Raw genomic sequence first — 27,530 nt, forward strand, 5'->3', positions numbered from 1 at the left:
GATGTTCTCCTGTTCTCCTTACTTTACCATAGGAAAAAAATTTATAGGAGGCTGTAATACTGACTATATATTGTTGTTTTTCCCCCATAGAAATGAATGAAAGTGTAAATGACAATAACGATACTGTGGGGCGAATCGTCAACATCATTATGGAAAACGAAGGTACAGTTTAATATCAGTGTACAGTGTTCTCCGTTAAAGATGTGAATTCCTCTGATGCAGTTTAAAAAGCTACATAGTATCATAAAGAAAAGGAGTACTTGTGGGACCTTAGAGACTGACAAATTTATTTGAGCATAAGCTTTTGTGAGCTACAGCTCACTTCATCGGATGTATTCAGTGGAAAATACAGTGGGGAGATTTATATACATAGAGAACATGAAACAATGGGTGTTACCATACACACTGTAATGTGCTCAGATAAATTTGTTAGTCTCTAAGGTGCCACAAGTACTCCTTTTCTCTTTGCGACTACAGACTAACACGGCTGCTACTCTGATACCTGTCATAGTATCAAAGTGTTTCCACAGCATGTTAGGGCTTTCTTCATTCCGATGCTCTCTCATACCTTCTTGTTGGCACACACTTAACGTTCTGAAATTGCTTTTTAGAATGAGACTTCCCATATCTTCTCTAAAGTTAGTTTTGTGGGGTGTTTTTTTTTTTTTTGGGAAGGTTGGTTCATGTTGGAAGTTTAACTTGTCTCTTTCACCAACACAAGTTGGACCAATAAAAGATCTCTCGCCCATCTTGTCTAATATCCTGGAACTAACACAGCTAAAACACTGCAAACTTGCTTTTCCTGTCATTAAAAATAATAGAAACTTTGCAGTCTTTGCAAGAGCCTGAATGTTCTTATTTTTAAAAGAAGAAGATAAAAGAACTAGCTTGTTCGCTTAATAGTAATGTCAAAGCCTATTTGGGAGCATTTAAATACTACCATTACACTGACTGGCTTGGAATGGAGGGGCAAGTTCCGACTACTGCACATGTGTGACTGAGGCAAAGGTTTTCAGCAAAGTAGGGAAAACAGGACAGCAGCACTGCTGTTTACTTTGTGATGGATGTATCTAAACAATGGAAAACTAAATGTTTGGAAGGGGGAAAGAATGCTGAGCAGCTATGCAGCCATGTTATGTAAGATCTTCCCCCTGTAACATCACTTCACATTCTGCCTGCTTGGCCAAACAAAGGGCTAGCTGATTAGGAAAATGTTTTTCTGTTTTGTTTTCAAATTTTGTATTTTGCATTTGTGTAATTCAGATACTTAAACACTAAACTGAGTCCTCTGAGGACAAGTACTTTGGATTTATTCAATAAAATTCTTTTAGAAAGAGGTGGTAGAAGAATTTAAAAAAAAAACCTGCTGAAAAGGTACACTAAATGGTTTATTGAAGAGTTTTAACAATATATCAAAATGTAGAACCCCCTGAATATTTTATATATGTGCGAGCAGTATATATCTGTATCTCCACCCTTTCCATAAACACACCATATTATATGCATGTTTCAATGTGTGATCGTATATACATTTTGGAACATTGAAGTAAACACTCTACTTTATTTCAAGTTAGTTAATACATAGTCAAAGATACGTAAGGACAGAGGCTTGCTTGTAGCTCGGCTTGCAGGGGAGCAATGAAATAGAGTGACTGTCCGGCCAAAACAGGAGAGTGGTGCCTGTGTAGCATTCTTCTCTGTAACATTGATGGAATCTGCTCTTTGCAACATCACACAATTGGGATTACATGGGTTTTTAGAGAGTTGTAGGACCTTAATCAGGGAGTAGCTGCTATGTATTGAACTGCTCTTCTATGAGTTTCTCCCAGTGTAAATTTATGTACAAGACTGCCCTTAGACCATTAACTTCTCCTTTGTGGCATCCAACCTGCAGTGCATAGCTGAACTAGTGATCCAGTAGCAGTACAGCTCTAGGAATATGCCAAATGCAATGCAAAGGCTAGTATCTATGTGGATGTCCTGGAAGCGAAGGGAATTGGATCAGATTTTCCTTTGGAAACTTGGGCTGTTCACAGTTGAAGGGTTGTAGCTCCTGGCCTTTTCTGTACATTCATAAATACCCTGAAGAGAGAATGTGGTGGCTATTCAGAATTCACTTGTTTATAATTGGAATACTTTTTTTGTGCAGGTTGGGAGTAGCTGGCCCTCAATATATTGCTCTGAATATGTGATCTGTCTATAATTCTTAAGTTGTAGTGTACTTAAGGTTGTGTAGTACTAGTGTGCACTGTTAAACAGCTGCTTATTTTACCAAAAGGCAGCTTTATTTTAATGGTGGCTGAATTGTTGCCTTTGAGATCCATCCAAATAATTAAATATTCATTAACTCCACTAATCTTTGACTTGTGGCCTGGGAGTGCTTTTTAGACAAGGTTATCAGTTTGGTAGATTGTATGCATGGTATTAAGCATGTCAAGCATTCTCATAACATGGACAGTAATATATGTGCTTTGTATTGGGACTGAGATATGTGTTCTACAGCAAGAGTAACTTTACCTTCTCAATTATAAACTCCTATAAGTTTTTAAATAAATCAGCATTTCATAGAATCATAGGACTGAAAGGGACCTTGAGAGGTCGTCTAGTCCAGTCCCCGCACTCATGGCAGGACTAAATGTTATCTAGACCATCCCTGGCAGGTGTTTGTCTAACCTGCTCTGAAAAATATTTCATCATACAGATTTATTTTGTTTGCAGTCAGATTTTTTATTTGTTGCCTTTGGCAGCTTACCTTTTGGAGACTCCATAATGCAGACTTCTCCGGTCTAGATGGAACTAAATTCAGAGCCATTCAGTTCAGCTCGTGAGATTGTTGTTAATGCACCTTTGCTAAGTGGATTCTGGGTCAAAATTAGAATCTTCAGCTTGCTTACTTTTTACTATCTTTTTTTGGTTATACAAGGACATAGCAACACATTTCTTCTAACAATTTCTGTTTATGCTTTTTGCAGCAAATGCTGATATGTTAAAGGCCATGGTGGCAGATAACAGTGTGTGTGATCCTGAAAGGTAAGACCTTTCTATTTTAACTCTGTATGTTTCCTCTGCTATGTCAAGATGTACCCTACCAATGATTCAATGTTAATTAAAACTGAAATCTCAGTGAAATTGCAATCCTTTAAATGCTATTATGATAACTGAAAGTTTGTTCACTCTAGTTTTAGATTCAAGAACATTCAGTAGCAGTCATTTGGGAGCTTAATCACAGGGATGCTACTTCAAAGATGCAGTTACTCTTTTTTTAAAAAACAAAAAATGCATATGTTCTTGTCACACTACTCCTGTAAGTTTATGTAGTGTCCATTTTTATCAAAACTGGAAATGTACATTTGATTTCATAAAAACAAGGTATCTATATCTCTTATTAGAAAAAATACAGATTGCCACAAGTTGCTTTACTTGCTAATCAGTTTTTTTCTATTCTTTTGCTCTCACTTGCCTGAGTCATTGGTTGAAAAGAAACTATTTTGATTTCATTGTCTTATTCTTCTCTGATTCACTGAGATTTCTACTGTAAATCTCAATGCATACACACAGAATTGAAAGTTCCTCAGAAAAAAGTTTCTCTCAGAAGAGAGAGGAAATCTATCATACCGGGGATTGAAAATTGACAGTAGCTCATAGTGCCTTTACACACTTGTTTAATTCTTTAAAACAAGGCTAGGGCTTGAAAAACTAACCCACCGCTTAACAGCTAGAGAACTAACCCAGATTGCTAGAGGCTGATCTGAAAGATGAGAGGGGAAGAGACTAGCTTTCTAGGGGCTTGATTTGTACAAAACTTGACTTCAAAAATACACATCTTTCTTTTTTTCTTAGAATATTTGTTCAGTTGTAAATGTGCGTATACTTTGGGGTAGTATACACAGTTTTATGTGCCAACATAAATATATATGTTTTAGAAAATGAGAGAGTTAAAGTGGAAGAACCCTTCTTAGGCCTTGTCTACACTGGCAAGTTTCTGTGCATTAAAGCAGCTTTCTGTGGTGTAACTACTGAGGTGTACACACTACCAAGTCACTTAGTGCGCAGAAACTCCTCAGTTGCAGCGTTGCCAAAAACCACCTCAACAAGAGTCTCTTGTCGTAAACCTTACAGCGCAGAGGGTCCAGTGCTGTATTGGCAGTGTAAACATATTACAGTGCAGAAAACAATCAGTTGGCCTCCGGAGGTGTTCCCTAATCCCTCAAGTGGCTGCTATGCTCATTGTTTTGAACTCAGCTTCCCTGGAGACATGTGCCCCTCCCCTTTCAAAGCTCCATTTCTGGCAGCCCTTACATGCTGTGCTGATCTGCTCTAGGACACACAGCAAGCCATTAATGTGGTAATTCTTGTGCTGTTGAACACAGGTGTGTGTGTGTGTGAGAGAGAGAGAGAGAGTGCTGTGCAGAAAGCCCAGGGAGGGAGGCAGGAGCTGATGTCGGGGTTTCCCCCTCCCCCTGTCTCAGCTCTGGTTACTTCCTGCCGCTGTCTGAACTTACAAGACAGTATGCTGACACACTCTGTCCCCCAAAACACAGTCTCTCCTCCCCCCTCCGTATACACACACACTCCATGTCGCACTCTGCCCCTCCCCCCATTTCAGTTGAAAAGCAGCTGGCAATTTAGTAGGATGCCCGTGGAACAACAGGATTGGGAAACCTGCATTATGTGATGCTGTGCCTGCCCCAGGAGGCATTGCAAACCCCTCCCAAAGCACCCTGCAGCCAGTTGCACAGTGGAATAACTACCACAATGCACTGCTCTTTGCCATTGTAAGAGCTGCTAACATGGATGGACTCCACCGTCACAAGGAGTGGTGTGGACATGTAACAGCAGTTTAATTCTAGCGCCTTAATAAAAGTGGTATATAACTTGTTGTGCAGAAACTTGCCACTGTAGACATACCTTTCTTTTGGATGCAGTTGTACCAGTCTCTAAAGGTGCTTGTGTCTGTACTGATAAAACATGTTTAACTATATCAGCACCGATATAAACACCTTTAGGCTGGTACAACTGCATCCACGCTGAAGAGGGTTGTTCCACTTTTAATTATACCATTTTCTAAACAAATATAATTGTAGTAGTACAAAGCCTGTGTGTAAATCAGCCCTCTATATGCATTATTTACACACTTTGTTCCTTCTCCTTCATTTTACCTCCTATTTTATTTGGAGCAATTTTTTGAGGAAAATATCTTTGCAATCTTGAGAGATGTCTGTTTTCAAATATGGGCCAATTTCAAAATAATCTTGTGTGATGATGCAGGAGTGTGTGGTTGAGTTAAAATTTGAACAACTAAATGGTTTTGGCTTCTCTTTGACTTTTCACAAGAGAAAATGAAGATGTATATGTGAATTTGCAAAACTGCCTTTTTTGTGGAGTGGGGTGGTGGTGTCTGCTGGTGCTCTTCTCTCAGTAAAAGGGGGGGTGGAGGGAGAAGGCTGGAATAAATTGTTGACTTTTCCACACCAGACTAGTGTATCTTTTTGTCAGCTAAAACTACCTTCTGTGATGGGGAAAAAAATCAACAATCTAAATTTAACACTAATTGGATACAACCTTAGGGTGTGTGATCAGAGAATAAGGTGGGATGATTATTTAAATTTAAAGAAACTGGCAAGCTATTTCTAAGAAGAACAATTATATGTAATTAAAATTAAACATTGTTAATTTTTTTGTTTTGTTTTTTAAAAATAGCCCTGTGTCTCCTACCACTCCAGGCAGTCCTACAAGTCCAGGCTCTCCTTTGTCACCAGGTGATACTCCATCAAAACATAACTGTCGTGGCCGTCACTTGCATACTGTTGGGGGAGTAGCAGAGAAGGATGTTTGTACTCGCTGTAGTCACAAAAGATGGCATCTTTTAAAGCCAACCAACAAATCTAAAGAACAAAGAAAAAGCCGACAAGGAGAAGTTACAGTACTTTCTGTGGGAAGGTAAGACTGTTCTGTTTTGTTTCATGCTTTATTTACATGTTATCTCGTCTGACTCTTATTGTTGGATTAGTTATATGCTGCTACCACCTACTTCTGTAACGATTCTTACCACAACCCAGCACATGGATTTTTCTGAATTGCAAGACTGTAATTAACTTTCAAGGCATTGTGTTACTTCCCTAGGCATCAGATATCTGACCTGTTAATCCAAACTTTGTCAATTCACTAGTTCTCTTTTTTGATCAGATTTTTTTTATTGGGATTTGGATAAGCATATTGGCAAGTGAAAGAATTTTAATGATTAATTTGTATTACCATTAGTGTCTGGAGCCCTAGTCATGGACCAGGACCCCATTATGCTAGATGCTGCCCGAATGCAGAATAAAAAGACAGCCTCTGCCCCAAAGAACTTACTTTAGTCTAAGGCCTGGTCTACACCTAAAACTTAGGTCATTCTAACTACATTGCTCTGGGCAATGAAAATTTTCATTCCCTGTGTGATGTAGTTATGTTGACCTAACCCCACTGCAGATGCAAGATGGAAGAATTCTTCTGTCAATCTAGCGACCACCCATCGAGCGATGGAAAAACCCCCTTCTGTCACTGTAGTGAGCGTCTATGCTACAGCACTGTAGCTGCTCCTGTGTTGGTGTGCTGCTGAAGCACTTGCAGTGTAGACATAGGGCATGGCTACACTTGCAGATGTAGAGCGCTGAGAGTTACACCCGCCTTCGTGGAGCGCAGTTGGGAAGGCGCTGCAGTCTGTCCACACTGACAGCTGCAAGCGCGCTGGTGTGGCCACATTTGCGGCACTTGCAGCAGCATTGGGAGCGGTGCATTATGGGCAGCTGACCCACAGAGCACTTCTTCCCATTCTGGCGCTGTCCCTTGTGAGAAGGGGACAGGAGAGCGGGGCATTCTGGGTCCTGTCCCACGCCCCGCGACGCATCGGTTCGCATCCCAGCATTCCCTTTGCTTCTGTCCACATTTGGCTTCATCTTTCAACGTTTTTTGTACTGCGCGCTCTGTCTTCCCTTTCGGTCTGCAGGAATGGAGCCCAAACTGCTGAGGAGTGTGCTGATGAGTCTCGTCAGCATGTCACGTTTGGCGGTCAAGTTATTCCTTATGATCCAAAGTGACAGTGAGCGCTCTGATGATATCGACTCGAGTAACGCATATGACATAAGCTTGTGGCATTCATGGACATGCTTACCACCGTGGAACTCTGCTTTTGGGCTTGGAAAACAAGCACTGAGTGGTGCGATAACATCGTCATGCAAGTCTGGGATGACGACTTTCGGATGAGAAAAGCCACTTTCATGGGGCTGTGTGAGGAGCTCACCCCAGCCTTGCGGCGCAAGGACACGAGATTGAGAGCTGCCCTGACAGTGGAGAAGCGGGTGGCTATTGCAATCTGGAAGCTGGCAACTCAAGACAGCTACTGATCGGTCGCTAACCAGTTTGGAGTGGGGAAGTCGACCGTTGGAATCGTGTTGATGCAAGTTTGCAGGGCCTTTAATCTCATCCTGCTGAGAAGAACCATGACTCTGGGTAACATGCGTGACATTGTGGATGGCTTGGCACAAATGGGTTTCCCTAACTGGAGAGGGGTGATAGATGGGACGCATATTCCAATTCTGGCACCAGCCCACCTAGCCTCCGAATACGTTAATCGGAAGGGGTATTTCTCGATGGTTCTCCAGGCACTTGTGTATCGCCGTGGGTGTTTCATTGACATTAACGCAGGCTGGCCCGGAAAGGTGCATGATGCATGCATCTTTCGGAACACTGGGCCTGTTCAAGAAGCTGCAAGCCGGGGCTCTTTTCCCAGACCAGAAGATCACCGTAGGGGAAGTCAAAATGCCCATTGTGATCCTTGGAGACCCCGCTTACCCTTTAATGCCGTGGCTCATGAAACCCTACACAGGGAGCCTTGACAGCAGCAAGGAGCGGTTCAACAACAGGTTGAGCCAGTGCAGAATGACCGTGGAGTGTGCTTTTGGCCATTTAAAGGGCCGCTGGTGCTCTCTCTGTATGGGAAGCTGGACTTGACCGATGACAGCATCCCCGCGGTTCTATCTGTGTGGTGTACCCTCCATAACATTTGTGAAGGGAAGGGTGAACGATTCACTCAAGCATGGAACTTGGAGGTTCAACACCTGGAGGCTGAATTTGAACAGCCAGGAGCAGGGCTATTAGAGCAGCCCAACATGGGGCTGCAAGGATTAGGGATGCCTTGAGGGAGCAATTTGAGGCTGAAAGCCACCAGTAATGTCTGGTGCCCTGCACAGGAGTGAAGTTCAGTGGTTCCAATGTTAGTAGGAATCTTTGTTTGCTACGCTGACTTACCTTAGCCCAGGAAAGAAACAGGCACTGCATCTTTTACTTTATGCAATAATAAAAAATGTTTTCAAAGCCAAAAAATCCATTTATTGAAAAGAAAATTCATTTGTTGAAAAGAGACACAACTGCTTGGGAAACAGAAAGGGAAAGGGTTTGGGGGACGGTACAATCACAGATTTGCCTATGTCCTGTCTGGAGTGCTGTGCAATGAGTGCTGCACTTCAGGATGGCTATACTGCATGGTGATGGGGGTTGAGTGCAGTGGGTAAGGGTCGTAGTTTTCAGGGCTGGGTGTGAAGCTACAGGTGTTGGAGGCAGTGGGTGGCAGTAAGAACCTGGATGTTGGGGAAAGTGGGCTGGAGGTGACATGGGGGCACAAGGGAAAGAGTTTTGGGACAAGGGCTGCGGGGGGGGTGGGGGGTGGGCACGGCGTGGTAGTGCTCCGCCTGCATTGCTACGAGCGCCTGAATCGAGTCCGCTTGGCCCTCCGTGATGCTTAGCAGCCGCTCCATGCTTTAGTGCCGACGATCCGCATTCTGCTAGTGGACCCTCCTTTCACTCTCCCGCCACTCCTGCCCTTTTTGATTTTCATTCCTTGAATGCTGCATTACTTCACGCAACATGTCTTCCTTCCTTCTACATGGCCTCTTCCTGATTCTTTGGAGTCTTTCGGCTGGTGATAACACGGGTGGCTGAGATCTCAAGGTTGCATCTGTAAAGGCAAAATGCAACACTTAACAGAGGCAGCATTGTTCACACCAGACAGAGCAATGATTCCCCCATACTTAAGGGCAAGCACAGTCTACACAATAGCATAATTTGCCTGTTCCAAAGCAAGAGCGCACAACCCACGGGAGCCCCAAAATGGTGAGTAAGCGCACGGTCAAGTGTGACTGATTGTTTCATGGTGGTACTGTCCTCTGGGTTTCTGTGCCTTTGGGGAGCCAACAGCAGCAGGGGGCCCCTATACTGAACACTGTCCCCACATTTTCCGCAGGAGTTCATCCTGGAAGATCTCTTGCTTCTGAGGAAGCAAGGGAGGGTCGTCTTCTGCAATGTGGTTTTCACCTTGGCCCATATGCAGCTTGCCTGTATGCAGCAATGGTCCCCTCGCCCCTCATGGCACAGTGGCGCGGAGAAGTTAGCCTGACTGGGACAAGGACCACAGTGGCTCTCCTGAGAAACCTGCGCAAGCGCATTGCCCAAGTTCTGGATGAGACCCTTGAAGAGATCACTGAGGCCGATTACCGCAATGTGAGAGAGCACATCAGCACCTATTCCGCATCTAGGCATGCATGCAGCCCTAACCCTCCTCGCCTCAAGAGCCCACACCAAATAACTTCTTTCCCAAAATAAAAGCCACTTACCAGGAACCTCCTTTGGTGTTTGTCCTTCCCCAAGCACTGGCCGCTGTGACTGGCTACCTTCCTCCTGGCTTGAGAACAGCTCCTGGCTGCATGCATCTAGGGATTCCGGTATCTTCCTCCGTCTCAGCACCCTTGCTCCCACTTTGCTGCTCCTCTTCCTCCCTTGTTGCACTGGGCTCTGAAGTGTCCATGGTGGTCCCCGGAGTGGAGGTGGGGTTGCCCCCAAATATGTCCAGCTCTTTGTAGAAATGGCAGGTCGCGGGGGCAGCACCAGAGCAGTTGTTTGCCTCACGGGCTTTGCAGTAGGCATTCTGCAGCTCCTTCACTTTAATCCCGCACTGTAGTGCGTCCCGGTCATGGCCCCTTTCCATCATGTCCCTTGATATCTGCCCGAAGGTATCGTAATTCTTACGGTTGGAGCCCAGCTGGGACTGGACAGCTTCCGCCTCCCAAACACTGATGTGGTCCAGCAACTCACCATTGCTCCATACTGGGGCTCGTCTGGCGTGTGGAGGCATGGTCACCTGGAAAGATTTGCTGAGAGCACTCCACGCATGGTTGAGCAAACGGGAAAGGATTTTTCAAAATTCCCAGAGAATTTAAAGGGCCGGTCTGACAGTTGGTCACCTAAGGGCCGGGCAGTAGAGTTCAAAGTGATGACCAGAGTAGCTAGCACAGGCATTGTGAGACACTTCTGGAGGCTGATCAGAGCGCACTATAGGACCAGGGTGTCCACACTGGTGCTGCGGCGCTCCAGCGGGGGCGCATGTTATTCCACTCACCAAGGTGGAGTACCAGGAGCGCTGTAGCTACAGAGTCAGAGCGCTCTACATGCCTTGCCAGTGTGGATGGGCAGTGAGCTAGTGCGGCCGGGGCTTCTTTATTGTGCTGTAACTCGCAAGTGTAGCCAAGGCCATAGTCTAAGTGTGAGACAAAAGATGACAGATGGGGAAGTACAAGGAAACAGTGAGACAGTGTTGGTCAGTGGTCTCGGCACATCATCAACATAACCATTGTCATGTTTTTTTGTCGGCCCTGTAGAAAAGGAGAGTTTGAAGGAGGAGGATGAGCTATTTTGCAGATATTTTATATGGAGCTCCTCCCAAGTGTGAAGGGACAGCATGGGAAAATGCACTAAGATGCTTATTTGAAAATTTAACAAGTGGGCAATGGGCTGATTGGAGGTGTGATCCAACACCTTGGTAATGAATGAGAATTGATAGGGTGGGGATAGGCTATGAAAGAGTCTGAAAGTGAAAGCAAGTAGCTTATATTTCTTGGGAGAGAGAAATGGGAGCTAGTGGAGGGATGCATAGAGAGGGGAGATGGGATGCAAAGAGAGGTCAAAGCAGTGGGAGAGGAAAATTACCTTTGCAGCAGCATTGTGAATGGATATGACTAAGGCAAGATCTAGTCTGTAATTAGAAGCTGTATCGTAAGACATACACCTCAGAGGGCTGAATTAAGACTGCACAGAAACCTGCATTTCCTATCTTTTGAGAGCTTGACTTTACAACCGTAATGTTCTCTTAGTGTGTGTGTGCGCGTGCGCGCTGCTGGTTTTTATAAATGCAAACTTAGACAGAAATTCTATGATGTGGCATCATATCAACACAACGTGGGTCATCAGCAGTGTCTGCTACGTGGAACTTTGCTATTCGAGCACAGTGACTGTTGTCGTTCTGAGTGGAGGGGGATGAGACACTTTACCAGAGGCTTTCACCGATGTTTTCTGACACCAAAGGAATGATGAGATTTGGGAATCATGGGTTCCACCCCAGTCTCTGAGGGGGAGTCATGTTCCCTAGTGATAACAGACCTGTCTGCCCTTTCTGCGCACAGCCCCCCCTCCCCCCCACCAACTTGACCCCTTCTGCTGTGTCCCCTCCAGCCTGGCCTTTTCTAAGTCCTATCTTTTGCCCACCACTGGCTCCTCATCCTGTTTTCTTCACCTAGCTATGTCACCACTCCTCAGGCTTCCCATCCTAGTCACAACCTCTAAACGGAGCAAGGAGATTAAAGTACCACCTCCCAGAAGGCACAAAATGAGGCCTAAAGACCTGTGCCTTGCACTAATCTGCTGTTGTCATGAAATTCTTGATGGGTCCCCATAGTTTAATAACGTTCAGGTTTATACTGAGTCTTTGGAGCTTCAGGGTTCCAGCACACGTGTGTGCATATTACTCCCTACCTCCCACATTTAGGTGGGGAAGTCTACAAGCTCCAAATTTCCCTCATAATACGATCTTTTTTTTAATGGATGGATGCCTCCACCATCATACGAACCACAGAAGACCTGGACTCAGGTTCTTCCTCTCATCTGCTCATGTGCATAGCATGTTGACATGAGTATTTGCAGTTTAGTGCTTGGATTGCACATGGACCCTGATGTCTGTGACATATGTCTGACTGTTTATGCTTCCTTTGAGGGGATGGAAATGGAAGATGCTTAAGGAGCACAATAAAGTGAATTTCACTTCAGCGTGGGCTAATATGGGTAATTGTTCTTTTTAATCTAGTCAAGGACACTAATGAATTATACTTTGCCTCAGAGCCAGTGGCTTTAAAATTTTGTGCTGTGGAATTTTTTAAAATCCCTTCATATTGTGAGTAGAAATCCAAAGCTGTGGATCCAGTAACACAACTGCCTAAAAAGAAAGCAAGAATTACAGATAAATCCTCATTCTTTTGACTTTCTTTACAGTAAGTATCAAATACAGAAGATGCAGTTTTCCTTCTTGTTTCAGTTTTTTTGGCTTTTGGACTATTCATGATTGCTCAACCAATAGTGTAGTCTTGTTTTAAAATTAGAGATCTTGTTTCTTTTTCCAATAGAGGTAGGTATGGTCCAAACACTAGAGTTTGAGATAGGAACTCCCAACTTTAGACTTCCCTCCTGCTGTATTCTTGGAAAGCCCCTTTTAAAATATCTTGTTTTCTATCTATATAGTTGGGATAATACTTGCCTCATTGGGATGTTGAAGATTGATGAACCAACCTATCCTAAATGGGTTCTTGTATTGCTTGTTTCAGATTTAGAGTCACAAAAGTAGAGCACAAATCTACATCCAAAGAGCGGAAAAGCTTGATGTCTGTTAGTGGTGTTGAAGGTGTCAATGGAGAAGTGCCTGCCACACCTGTCAAACATGGATCACGAGAAGTTCCTGCCACACCTATCAGACAAGGAGCAGGAGGGAGAACTGGCACAGAATAACTGGTGGGTGCTGAAGATTATAGACTGACATGGAAAGTGGGATCTGGTGAGAGGGTCAGATATATTTTCACTGAGTTCTTTTGTTAAGATGTTAAATATGTGGCTATCCATATTCTAACACACATTGGTTAATTATAAAATGTCACAAAGAGAAAATACATCTACAAAGATGTATACACCACCTTTCAGTTACCTTGTCAAGTCTAACCAGACTCTTACCCAATTATTTATTTATATTCTATATTTAAGCTTTAAATTGAAATAAAATCCATTTATCTTTTATCGTCGCTTCCACAATCCAAAGAATGAAGAGGTGTAAAAGAACATCTGTATTTACTCATATTCTCTGTAAATTATTTCATTTCATTCCAGGTGCTGGTGAGGACTATGTCCTCAGTACAAAAAAATTATCACAACTGGCACTAACTGGAAAATACTTGGGCAGTCAGCAGAGGCATAAAGCACTGAATGGGCGTGGAACCAAACTTATTTATAATGGTGGTTGTTAAAAGACTTGCAGATCACAGCCTCACAGGAATATCTGAGATGTCTGTTATTTCCTATAGTTTAAATGCTGCAGTTATTGCTTCTTGTATCAAATGGTGCCATAACTGTGGAATCTTGGATACCTCTGAATGGTGCACATACCTTGTTAGGAGCACCATTTCAAATTTTGGTTGGGGTGGGGAGGCAACTTTAACCATGATTCCAAGGGCTACTTAGGCACCTGAAAACTTTTTTTTTCCAGATAATAACTTAGAAATTAGCTGACAAGAGCCCTGTATCTAATTCCTATATAAAGAAAGAAAAAAATACATACAAACACCAATTAAAGCCATATTTAAGTTTATATTTAAATTTAGAATAATGAGATAATACAGCAAGATATTCCCCATCCCAAAATTGGAATAGATCATCTGACTTGGAAGCATCCTACTAGGGCAAGTCTCCATGAGTTTATATTGCACCTACCTGGGATTCTAGGGGTGTTACTCTAGTACAAATAATAAGACTAGAAACTGACTTTAAACGGGAGTAAAACTGACATTTAAAAGTCACTTTCTCTTCTGTTTAAAGGCTGTTTACTTTCCAGGAGGCTCTTAAACACAACACTGCAATGATTGAGTTGTAGTTCTCACAGGAGAATATGTAAAACCAAACACCAAGAAAATTGCACATTTTAAAGTTTGAGAAAAAATAGTCTTGTTTATTATTTAAAGTTTGTAGATATGTTTTTAAAGTTCCAGTCTGTGTTGAGATGCTGTACCTCAGTTCTGATTGCTGTAAAATGGGAATAATATTTGCCTGCGTGCCATATGGAATTATAAGGATTAGATTGAGATCTGTGGGACAGGAACTGAGCCTTCTTAGTGGTTTGTATGGTGCTTAGCACCACTGCGGACTTCTCCTGATTTAAGGACTTTGGACACTAGTGTAACATTCGTCAGCTGTTGAGATGCCTGCTGCTGGTAGCTGAAGGGGACTTACCTGGTGGGTGGGATGTCAGTGGAGTACAGGTCAATATCTGTGTTGACCAGCAGCACACCCCAGTGAGCTCAGCACCTGCTGGCAGAATTTTCAGTGCAGCATGGGAACACACCTGTCCTTGAAGCTGCACCCACTAGTGGATATGATGGCTCTGGATCAGAAGGGTCTGTCTCCAACCTTTTCCCAGGAAGAGGTGAGGGCGCTTCCTGCTTCTCTAAGGGCAAATGGATCCCAAGACCCACTTATCTGCTCCTAGCCCCCCCATCCTTCTTCAGCTCCCCTTCCCTCAGAATCCTTGCCCCAAGGTCTGTTCCTCCTCACTACTCCCTCCCTCAGGACACAGCCCTATGCCCTCACCTCTCCCTTCCTGTGGAGATTGACTCCCTTTTCCCACCCCACTGTACTCCTTCCCTCCCCAGGCTCCAGCACCCCCTGCTCCCTCTGTCCTTCCCCCCATCACCACAGGGGACTCTGTGCTCCCTCCTCCCACCCTGACTGACCCCTTCCTTGCCTGCTCCACCCCTAGGGGCCCTGCTCTTCCCAGGGGCCAACCCCTTTCTCTTTGGCTTGGGCCAGTTAAGTTGTCTGTGTCGGTCCTGCTGTCGTTTGACCCCAGTGGGCTAGGCTGTGCGAGCCCCTCATCTTCCAAGCTTTCAGACTCAGTTTGAATCCCCATCCTTGCATCCCATTGGAAGAGAGCGGCTGCTGATTAGAGGAGGGGGCGGGATGGGTGAGCTACCACAGTGTAGAAAACTGACTGCGGGAGCCAGAGAACCCTGGCTCCTGAAGGAGGGGACCTAGGTGCATGTCATGGCAGGTAAGAGCTCCGCCTGGGGCTGGGGTGTGTGCCATGAGCAGACCTCCAGTATGAAACAGGTTGAAATGGTGCCCCTGCTTGTGTTTGTAGCTCTTGGCTTTTTAGTGGCTATTGCTGCAATGACCTGCATAAAGTGACCTACAAAGGACTTCCATTTAAAAAATGGACTTTGCCCTTTTTGCTTTTCTTTTGCGGTAAAATGGTAGCTTGAACACTTTTTTTATTTTAACTTTTTAAAAGTGTTTTTTCTTGCTTCCCATTAGAGTCGATCTCTGCCAGCTAACCTGAGGTGATAACTTGATTCTACACTAGGGATTAACCTTGATTCCTTTTCCTAGTCTAACCAAACTCTCAGTTCTCATCTTTGTTTCTTGACTCGGACTCTTGTTTCACTGGTTCTCCTGTCTCCATAAAGTCTTCCAGGATAAGACAAGGTTGGGAACACTTAACGTGCATGCAGGATTTTTAAGTTTTTGTTTAATAAAAAAGAAATCCAGGCTTTCTAATATATCTCATGAAGCAGCAAGAAAAGGACATACAACATTAAAGTAAAAATTGAGTTCCAGTACATTTGGAAGGTTACTATAAAATAGTCTTATTTCAAACCTATACAAAACGATACAGGAGACATGTTTTGTATTTCTTTAATCTTTTTGATAGCATAAAACTTGATAGTTTTGCGACTCCATTTGTTAAATAACAGTATTGCTGCATATTACCTGAGCTGCTTTCTAAAATTTACTGTATCTTTTAAATTTAAAAATAGACTGTACCCTAGGAATGCATGATACTGCTATAGCTTTGCGAGAAATTTTGAATGTCCATCTAAGGCAACCTTGTGTGTATTGTAGAATCTCCCATAGGATTTAAGTGGTTGCTCGCTATTGAAACAGAAATAATGTGGGTAGTGGCGGAGGGACGCAGTGGAAACTTTTGTAAAGTTCATGCCAGTCTGATATAACTGTTCTGTAAATCATCTGGGAGAGAGCCTAATCCAGTGTTAGGCGATAATAAGGTCTTGACTGATGGCTAAAACAGTTTTCCCTAACATAGTTATAGACCCCTGTTTTTTTCTGTTCATACTGGCAAAAAGCTGTTCTAATATAAATTGAATCAAAATCCTATTTCACAGTTGTGTTTAAGAAAATTGAAGCAATAGTAACTTCAGGAATGTAACCTACATATTCCTTTTACTATCTCCTAAGAAAATATCCTGACTTACTGAAACTGAACAGAGATAGGTGCCTGTTCAGAGTTTTTTGTCACTGCAGCCAGTAAACATACGTTGATGAAATACATTCACATCTAGAGAATTTTGACCCTGATCCTCAGCTACAGTAAAAGGACTTCATGCAGTTGCAGGACAGGGAGGCGCAAAGGCATCGTAAAAGCTATGCACCAGCTGCCCACAGCATGAAGGGGACATTTCTGGCTGATAGAGATCACTGGGATATGGCAGAGGCAACTCTGTGCCCTGACATCAGCTGCAGGGTTTGGGCTGGTGTAGGGGCTGTTGCAGCATTGCTGTGCCACTTGAGGATTCCTGTATGCTGGGGGCATTCCTGCTTTAGGGCAGTTTTGTGCAGTATTGCCAACAGTTGCCCTAATATCCTTGAAGTTTTCCCTCTGCTTAAACTGCCTGTAGCCAGCATATTCTCAGCACTTTTTTGAAGTGAGCCCTGCAGTTGCACAGTTTAGGCTTGAGTGTCAATGCTGACTGCCTTCCTGGAAGTCAGAGTTTATTCCCAGCATAGCAATCTGTTCCACCAATTTAATTTATTTTGAAAGTAAAAGTTTACGTGGCATATAAGAGAAAAGAAAATAAAAACTTTTAAGCAGAATATAAACATAACTAGTCTAAATATTGTAGATAGCATAGCAAGCTCAGACCTTGCATTTGGATTGCAATCTATTGGATAAAGAAGATAAAAACTTCACATGGTAGAAAGTTCAATATCTGTAGTTAGTGTCCTCCTTTCTCTTTTCCCCCTCCAATTGAATTCCAGTTGCCCTGTGGAGCTTTTTCTAAGATGTTTAAAATTTGTGATTAGCATGTTTGGACATTCTCGTCTTTTACCTTAAATGTAGACACATAACCACATAGTCTCCGTTACACCATATTTAATTAAAAAGAAAAGGAGTACTCGTGGCACCTTAGAGACTAACCAATTTATTTGAGCATAAGCTTTCGTGAGCTACAGCTCACTTCATCGGATGCATACTGTGGAAACTGCAGAAGACATTATATACACAGAGACCATGAAACAATACCTCCTCCCACCCCACTCTCCTGCTGGTAATAGCTTATCTAAAGTGATCACTCTCTACAGCACAAATTTGTGCTGGAAATGGCCCAACTTGATTATCATACACATTGTAAGGAGAGTGATCACTTTAGATAAGCTATTACCAGCAGGAGAGTGGGGTGGGAGGAGGTATTGTTTCATGGTCTCTGTGTATATAATGTCTTCTGCAGTTTCCACAGTATGCATTCGATGAAGTGAGCTGTAGCTCACGAAAGCTTATGCTCAAATAAATTGGTTAGTCTCTAAGGTGCCACAAGTACTCCTTTTCTTTTTGCGAATACAGGCTAACACGGCTGTTACTCTGAAACATATTTAATTAAAATCCTAAAAACCTTGTGTAACTTCTTCCCAATCTCCATTAATACAAAAAAGGCACCTTCCCATTTCAAAGTATCCCTTTGAAGTTTAGCTATTTAAATTGAATACATGCCTGCTTCATCCTAAAACTAATTATGGAATCTGTTGTTATCTTTGACATTTTCTTAAAGGTATCTTCACACTTGGTAAGGCAACTCCCATCCTTTCATGTATTTATATATTTTCCACTCCATGCATCCGATGAAGTGGGTTCGAGCCCACGAAAGCTTATGCCCAAATAAATTTGTTAGTCTCTAAGGTGCCACAAGGACTACTCGTTGTTTTAGCAAGTTAATTACTTTTCCACCCTCAGATAACTGTTGTTTACTAGTTTCAGATTGACAGCTAACACAGTACTTTAGAGACAGTACTAACCTTACTAAATGAGCAACAAGTGCAGTTCATGTCAGATAGTCCATGTGCTGCAAGAAAATGCTAATATTTTACTAGGGGAAAAAACAAATCTATAAATCACAGTACAGATAAACTAGATACAACCATAACAGGATGTATAGAAATTCAAAAGATAAGTAGGTATAATCATTGTCACACCCACTAATGAGTGTCATCTTAAACTTTCAGCACCAGAGTGCCACAGAGAAGTGATATAATTAAGGTAGATATATATGCTCTTTGAATGTCTTTTGTAATAGATTACGCACTTGGTAAAATTCTCATCTTTGCACAGGACAAGGTTAAAATTTTAAGACTGTCATTTTACATTTATGTACAAAAAGGCATTTTTCAAATTTTGAACATATAGAATCATAGGACTGGAAGGGACCTCGAGGTCATCTAGTCCAGTCCCTGCACTCAAGGCACGACTAAGTATTATCTAGAGCATCCCTGACAGATGTTTGTCCAACCTGCTCTTAAAAATCCCGAGTGATGGAGATTGCACAACCTCCCTAGGCAGTTTATTTCAGTGCTTAACCACTCTGACAATTAGGAAGTTTTTCCTAATGTCCAACCTAAACCGCCCTTGCTGCAATTTAAGCCCGTTGCTTCTTGTCCTATCCTCAGAGGTTAAGAAGAACAATTTTTCTTGTTTGCCTCAGGTTTTCTGAGAACACTTAAGTTACTCTGATATGCATTAAAATTTTAGCACAGGTAAATCTGCCAGGTTCACTTAAAAAAACAAAAAACAAACTCACATTTATCTCTTTCCCTTTTTAAGTATAACTTCAGCTTTAAATACATAAATGAAAATTGTTCATAATAAATAAAATGCACCCTAACTAGCATCAGCACTGTCACAGATTCTGTACTAGGGTGTGTGCTCTACTACCATTTTCTGACTCCAGTGTCTTTGCCATCACCAGATGACCTATTTATGCTAAGGCAACAAGGAGGAAGAGAAAACGCACTGAGAAGAGGAGAAGACACAGAGTAAGGAATGGAAATGAACACTAAAACTCATGTGACTCTTCTCTATAGGTTGACTTCCTAAAGTCTGTTAGAAATATTGGTCTGTATTCTTGCTCATTGTACTATGGATCAAGCAAATCTGAATTCTGTGGCAGGGCTCACCATACATTCCTGTGCGTAGGTTAGTCATTCACAATCAGTTTGTTAAACCCGGTATAATGGAAAGGTATGCATACAGGGGTTTTTTTCAGTTAATTGTAAGTTTACTTGTAAGGCATCTGCTATTGATTTAAAGTTTTGTTAATCTAAATACAAGGCAATTACTTACATTTGAGCATGCTAAAAAAAGCCTGCACACACTATTCACTATATTAAACTAATATCTTGTACTATCTTCTCCAGTCTGAGGACCCTTCTCCCAAATTCTTGGTTGTCTAGACAGTGGTATGTGTTAGAGTAGCCTGTAAATTGCTTTAATCTATCTGTTGCCAGTGACCCTCTGGGCCCTTATAGCAGCCAGGAATTTGCCAGATACAGGAACGTTCCTGATCTTGCACTTTTTTCCTCACCAGAGCCCCTCTAGCTGGACTTAAGGGTGGCCTAGGAGCTCAATGATCAGGAGATCATTCAGTGACCAGTTAAGTTGGACTCCGGATTGTTTTGTGCACTCAAAGTGGTGCAGGGCAGCTCCAATGTACCAGTGAATCAGGCCACTTGTTCATGAGTGACATTCTGTTGCATTGTCAACAATGTACTTAAAGTAACTTTTGTAAAGGAAAACCAAGTCTGTCAGTTTTATTGTGGGGTAAATAGTTTTGTTTCCGTTGCAGATGGGGTTTTTAGAAGTGTGTTTGATAACATGTTGCTGAAATTGAAAACTTAGGAGATGTACTATTATAGGAAATGTATTTATGTCACTGTAGCTCTTTATAGTTTCTGTGAAGGAGTCTATGCAGGGGTAGGTCCTAAGCACTTAAGACTTGTAGCCAATAAAATATTTCCAGTCACTGACAGTGCTGCATCCTGTGGTCAGCAGCCTATTGGTTTGCCTTCATCTTACAAAGAAAAACGTATGTAACCCTTTGGGAAAGCAAATGTTCTTCCACCAGAACTTCCTAACTGCTGTGTCCAAATTAAAATATTTAATTAGCTTAGCAATGTAAACAATGGAAAACATAGGCAAGTTGTATTATATGGGGACAGCTTTATCCTTTATTTCCAAATAAGAAACTTATGGCATGGTGGCTGTCATGGTTACAGGGATAACAGCACTTTTGATCATTGTCTGGTCTCTGAGTATACCCCTCACCTCCTGAGCCTCATGTGTTTACTTCCCATGGGGTGGTGATTCTCCCCCATTTAAAGTGGGGCATTGAATCAAGCATGCTTATGCCAGCAGGTCCAACTACATTCAGCACCTGCTGGTCTGTCTTTGGGAGCTTGTTACCAGTGTCAAATACAATAACCAAACAGCCTTCTGAAAACAAAAGTATTTTCTATTCTTAACAGTTAGCAGCAAAGTAAAACATGAGAGAGGATTTTTAAACAACAAAAGGCCTACATGCTGTCTGTCCTGTCGAAGCGCTTTCACTCTGCAAGAGGATCCTAGAAAGGCCTAGCTTTGTCAGACACCATGTTAGGTGTCTGTGGGTGTCAGTCTGTTTCCCCTGAACAGCTTCCCGATAACTACCTAACTGCTGGCCAGAGAATCTTTTTAACCAGTCTTCTCACATTCCTGTGCTTGGACTCTGCTGCTCAAAACCAATTTGGTGGGCTCCATTGAAGGTCAAGCCCACCTCTTCTGAGCCAATTGCCCTGCCATTGTCTACACACACATAGTTTTTGTCGAGGAATGTATTATCTTGAGTCATTGTTTTGCCTTCCTACTTGTTTTTTTACAACAGCCTGCTATTAAACTAAGACAATATCGTATAGTAAACTTGCCTGACAACAATCAAACATATAGCACACAATACAGTATTCAAATATTATTATAGAGCAGCCCCATGTCCTTCAGAGTGTCTGTCTCTGAAAATAGGTACCCTCAATCCATTTGTGCCAACTATTAAGCCATAATATCAGTGTCCTTTCTTATATTCATATTTGAGTGTGACTCTCTCATACAAAATCAGTGACTGTTAAGCAGTGCTAATTGTTGTTTTTGTCTACTTGCCATGATTACCACTTTGCCTTAGAAATGATGTGTTTAATTGGGAGCATTTGTGATATTCTGGCAGACTTTGCTGTATAACAGAAACTGAAAAGTGACACTTTTGCTCTACTGCGTGCCTAACAAGAATACATATCAATCTGTAGCTTTAATGCATGTCAATAGGGATTGTACTAAATCATGAGAAAACTATAAAGCAGTTTAATCTGCTTCACAAACTTCTTGTAAATGTCTTTATACTGATTCATGTTTTAAATAAATGCTGTGTTTTTGTAGCTGTGTCGGTCCCAGGATATTAGACACACACTGTGGGTGAGGTTATATCTCTTATTGGACCAATTCTGTTGAAGAGAGAGACAGAAGTTGGTCCAATAAAAGATATTACCTCACCCACCTTGTCTTTTTAAATGAATACTGTCCATCTTATTTAGTCAGAGTAAGTGCTCTAATTTTTTTCTTTATCTCTGAAAGTCAGGTTTCTCCATCAGCGCATGTATTGTTAATTATCAATATGTGTAACAGCAAAAGATTTTCCCCTGGCTATCATTTCACATGCCCCATAGGTTGCCACTTAAAGTTCAGGAATGAGGAATATTGTAGCAGTATTGCGAAGCCCAAAAGCTCAAAAATCATGAGTTAGGCTCACCAAAAATCATGAGATTATGTAAAAATAATAGATTTGATGTTTGTTTGCCTTCTGCTCTTTGAGCCTTCAGGGTGCATTGGAGGTCACATATTGAAGCTTTCTCCCTAGCCATGGGGGCTAGAAACTTACTTTTTCTTTAAGAATGAAGGCTGAAATCATCACACATCCCTTGACTCCAGGAGCTGGGGCTTAAGGAAAACAATTATCATGAGACTCATGAGAGTTGGCAACACTGTATATAGGGAAGTTTACATTGCTGACTGTGCTCTACTTGATCCATAGGTGGCAGATGTAGTCCAGAAATCTCAGACCTACAAGAGAAACCAATTATTTTTGTCAATTCTAAATAAAATTAAGTCTTTTAACAAATGTTTTATTTACAGTTTTCAAGATCGGAGTTCCAAAAGTAACTTTTATTTGAGCCCGACTGCTATTTGGGAGTAAATACAAAGATTTTAATAGATTTTTCATTATTAGTGTAAATAAGATATATTCCTTCACTCAGATTTAACTCAGACTACCAATATAATCTTAAAACTACTAAAAGATACTTAAATTGATAAATCCTTGGCCTACTGTGTTTTCCCCTTATGTTTGCAGATTTCACTCTTTTCATGAACAGCTCTACAGCATACTAAAATGTATGCAGAAGGAATTTAAATCGTGCCAGTATATTAATTTCAGAATTCCAGGATATCGTGAGAATAGGTAACTGAAGTGTACATGTGTGACAGTATTTTTAATATTAAAATTACTGGATGAAAATGTGGACTCTAGAGTAAAAGTTGTTTTTTACTTACACAGTCAACTAAGCAGTTGATTGTTTTGAATATGAAGATGTGCAATTGTAGAGTATCCCAAAACCTGAGATTTTATTCTGATGGGAGCACATTTTAGTAATATGTGGCTTAACACTGCGAGTAAATATGCTCAAAAGAGTGAAAATGTTTAATATATATGCTATTTTTTACTTAATTTAAAATTAGTTGCTATTTTGATTCCATTAGAAATATGCAAAATTTTTATCCAGTACATTAACATGTAAAATCTTATTCGTTGAGATTATCTAGTAATTATTTAACATGAATTTCTAATTATGTACATAAGGCTGATGTTTGTGGGAAGTAAAATGTGTATTGCCACTTTAGAAAAAAAAAATGTGGTAAATGTGTGATCTTATTGCATATAAGTGGTACAAACATTGCTGTCATCAAAAAAAAAACAAAAACAAATAAACCTAAACTTCATGAAGTCAGTTTTTCTTAATCTTGGACATCAACTGTATTTTTAACAATATGGTTTGTATAAGACTTTTGTACTACCAAAGTAGTAAAAAAAAAAAATAATAATAATAATAAACTGTTCCTAAACTCCTGTGTGTTCCTGTTTTAAAAAACCTTAATTCTTAAAAATATATATATGCTATGTATTTGTAGCTGTTGTGTTTGCACTATAGTGAAATTGTCAAGCTCTGTGGGGTGGCAAGGAATTTATGCCACATTTTCACTTTTGCAAGAGCTGCTTACCTTCCAGTGAAGGACCTCCTGGAGATCCTTTTTTGATCTATATTTAATCTAGGAAGACCGATGACATAGCGCTTTAAACCAAAGATTTGAAGAATCTGTGTCAAATATATTAGGTGTGCACATTTCTCAATTTATTTTTCACGTGTAATTTTTTTTGCCATGTTTACAAATGACAGGAAGCTATTTGAATTTGTTGTTTCTCAGCCTGGCCTGCAGTGGAGTTACAATGTTCTTTGTCACATTGCAATCTCCATGACAGCAAGCTGTAATAACTGTTATGACAACTGTACAATTATGACTTCATTGCAGGGTGGATCAGAAGGAGACCCAAAGCAAGTTATTACTGGGGTTAACCCAGATTGGGTTATCAATATGCCACCAGGATAGGTATGTCCTGCAACCTTTGCTATTTTATATAAGTGTTTCTACCTGCATCATGAAAACAAGGCCTTTTTCAAGCTATTGTGAAGGGTTTTTTTAATTGAGTAGTGCAGTCCATGGTGCAGGATGAGCCATTTTCCTTTTGTCTCAATCTTCTAAATGTTGGAGCAGCCCAGAAAAAGCTTAGCCCCAGAAGCACAACTGGACTTTGTGTTGCAATGCCCAACTTTTAGGTACCAAGAAAAATCACTGAAATTCACAAGGCCTGAGTTAGGTGCCACAAAAGCCAGCATCCTAGGCAGCCCCCTGCTTAAGTGAACCGAAAGGACACATCCCTTCTGTCTGTACTGCTAAGCCCCACCTCTCTCTGGAATTTAGGCACCTAAATCCAAGCTGTAGATGCTTCCCTCTGCTTGGGATTTACATCCAGGAAACCCTCACCCGGAGTTAAGTGACTAAGACATTCTTTGCAAGAAATGGCTGGAGGAGGTGATGCTGCAAATGCCTCCCTTATAACTTTTAGCCCAGTGTTTAGAATCTTCACTGAGGATGTGGGAGATGCGGGTTCAGTTACCTCCTCTGTCTGAATGTTGGGGGAGGAGAGAGGATTTAAACAAGATTGTTCCCCTGTTCAGGTAAACATCCTACCCACTGGGATATGGGATATTTGAATGTGAGTCTCTCCCCATCTCTCCTGTTGAAGATGTTCCACTCTGGATAAATAATCATTGGAGCAGGGGGACTGGACCCTGTGTCTCTCACCTCCCAAGTGGGAGTAAGTTGGGATGCGGTCTAAACAGGTTTCCAGCTATGTCATGCAGAAAGTCTAGCTCAGAATAGAGCAACAAGGCAATTCACTTGTGTATGAATATCAGAGAAGGGTTGAGTATCAATATTCAGGCCAATTCACTCGTTCTGATAGAAATCAAAAGGGATGTTGATTGAATTATTTTCATCGGTCTCTGACCTGTACTTAATTAGCCTTGGATTGAAATATATTAGTGTTAAATAAATGTGAATTTACTTGCTGTGTAAAGCTGCATGAAAACTATAAAGAATTGTTTCTATCACTTTATGTTTACATTATGTTTACCCATTGGAGACTGGAGTATTGGATATGTTAATTAAGGAACATGTTGACATCAAAGCCTGGCTGGTCATTCTGTGTTCAGCAGTGGGGAATACGGACCCATGCTGTGAAAGTAATGCTTGCCAGACTGTTTTCAGCTATAAGAAGGGACCCTGGGAGCGATTCTGCATCTGTGATCTATTTGGATGCTGTCAGGAGGCGTTCCAGGTACAAGACAGAGGTCCCCAAAGCCATTTTGGGCAACCCTGAGAGACCTTGAGAAACGAGCAGCTACCACATTGCTGCCATCATTTGGACTTACAAACTGTAACTTCTACCTGCTTTAACCTCTCAATATCTCTCATTTCTTTGCTAATAAATCTTTAGTTTAGATTGGCTTTTGCGTTGTTTTTGGTGAGATCCAGAACATCTCACCAAAAGTGACTGACCTTTGGGGCTGGGAGTAACCTAATGTGTGGTGATTTTTGGTTTTAATAACCTTTCTTCACAAAAGTCCGGTTTGTCTGAGTGTCAAGATGTGCTGGAGAGCCTAAGGGGGCCATCTGTGCTCCGTGGTAAGGCTAATATCGTAATCCAGGAGTGCACACTTGTTACTGGTTTGGTAAAATCTAATTATAGAATATACCATCAGTGTGTGCACTGTTTTCTGATGATCTGACCTGAGTTTGGGGCACTGAGTTGTGAGCCACACTCCAGACACCATGACATACATGTTTATCCAAAATATGTCTCCCTTAACTCTTCCTTTCCTGGTTTTCAGAGGCTTGAGATCTCAACATTCTGGAAGGGCCTGAGAGAACTCCAGCCAACTTTGTTTAACTCTATGGTAACTAATCTTTTTGTCAGTGAATCTTTTATTTAAAAAACAAAACAAAACAACTTAATGGTCATTTAGGCCATTGCTCACCTAGGTTTGCAGTTGATACATTAGTGGGGCTAGGTAATAACAAAAAAACTGAAGTTTTGTACAGCACTTTTCATCAGTAGATCTCAAAGTACTTTTACATCATTGAGCCCCATTTTACAGATGTGAAACAAGCATAGGGAGGTAAAGTGACTTGACCAAGTCCCCCACCAGGCCAGTGGCAGAGCCTTGAATAGGCCCAATGTACAGGTCTCTCTGCTAGGCCACATGGTTGCTGTGTGATTGTGCTCTTCCCCCTCCCCTCCCCCCAGCTCTAACTTTTTTGTTTATCGTGGAATGGGGATAATTGTACTAAGGTCTAATTGCTAACAGTGCCCGTGTGAGAGTTCAGATATGGCCTGTGTGCGGCATAGAATCGAAACAGTTTTACCGCATGGTGGCTACCGTAACTTTTAAGTGCATGAAAGAAGACCGCTGTATGTCTTTTATCACTATTCCACACAACAGATAGGCCCCTCTCCCCACACACACATGCACCAATACTTCCATCTCACTCTCTTTTTCCCATCCCATTAAGCTATTCGTTAACACTGTAGGGACTGTTGGCACATAAAAAGATGCTCTTTGTTGTCTTGTGCCCTCTGTTGCTGTGTACACGTTACAAGCAGCAGCTTACTGGAGGGCTGCCCACTTCCTTGGTTATGAAGTCTTGGCTAGGTTCATCATCATCTCCCCCCCCCCCCCCCCTTCCATCCCCAGCTGGGCCTTCCACCCAAACTCCTTATCCTTTCCTGTCCATAGTCATTTATCCCAGCTACCATTTGTATGTGAAATGTATTTTCTTTTCAAAAATAGTTTGGGCACCATCTCAATTATTTGCTGTTTTCAGATTACATTTCTTCAAAATAAAATTAAATAAAAAATGGAGTTGACAGAAGTGGATTTTACTCAACTATTTACAGTTCACTTTGACTTCTGTGCATAATGGGTTTCAAACTTCAAAGTTGCTAGACTTCGAATTGTAGGAAATGATGTTTTTCTTCCAGAGGTTTGTATCTCAGGAACCCCTTGCTTAAATAAGCCCCACCATGACTGACTTACCCTCTCCTACTCTCCCATGAGCAATGGCAAATTTGAAGACAATCCACCTGAGGACCTGGAAGAGTTGTTTAAACAGGAAGGGCTTCCCAACCTTAACTGAAGCAAAGCTGGTGCTTCTGCTGTAATATAGTATAAAATCAATCATCGTCAATTGCTTTGCTGATCCAGATCCCTAGCACAGGGTAATGCTGAAAGGGGGTGTGACGTTTCCCTCTGGTGTTATCTGCTGGGTCACTCCACTCCTTGACTCTGGGAGCCAGTCTTACCCTGCTCTGCTGTGAGAACCCCCACTCCTGGACTGTTCACACACAGCCTCTGGCATGTAAGCTGCTCTTTGGATTGTGCAACTGAATGACACTAGCCAATATCTCCGGTCCCAGACACAACCCTAGGAGCCTCCAACTTGCAGTGCCCAGTTATACCTGCTGGACGCTGCAAGCTTATATGAGTTTGTCGATTTAACAAAGAAATTGATATGTACCAGACTTGTTATCCCAAGGGGAGCCTCTGACACACTGCAAACCAAACGCACTGCTTCAGGTAGAATAAAT

General features: G+C 41.9%; 1 protein-coding gene across 8 annotated transcripts in view; it reads left to right on the top strand.

Moving 5' to 3' along the window:
* The window catches only part of RELL1 (RELT like 1), a 60,601-nt gene that overhangs the window by 13,170 nt on the left and 19,901 nt on the right, over positions 1-27,530 (top strand). The window contains exons 3-8 of one of the 8 annotated variants that reach the window (XR_007356457.2): positions 91-162; positions 2,973-3,030; positions 5,701-5,940; positions 12,684-12,910; positions 18,415-18,448; positions 19,155-23,390. Coding sequence is in view for 6 of the 8 variants with exons in the window: in XM_048848625.2 (XP_048704582.1) it covers positions 91-162; positions 2,973-3,030; positions 5,701-5,940; positions 12,684-12,864 (551 nt within the window). In the remaining 2 variants the exon portion in view is untranslated. Of the gene's footprint in view, positions 1-90; positions 163-2,972; positions 3,031-5,700; positions 5,941-12,683; positions 12,919-18,414; positions 18,449-19,154; positions 23,391-27,530 lie in introns of those variants that run through there. The other 7 variants (XM_048848625.2, XR_007356458.2, XM_048848624.2 and 4 more) reach the window with 7 other exon arrangements.

The sequence above is a fragment of the Caretta caretta genome, chromosome 4, assembly GCF_965140235.1.
Source record: "Caretta caretta isolate rCarCar2 chromosome 4, rCarCar1.hap1, whole genome shotgun sequence".
Lineage (NCBI taxonomy): Eukaryota > Metazoa > Chordata > Testudines > Cheloniidae > Caretta > Caretta caretta.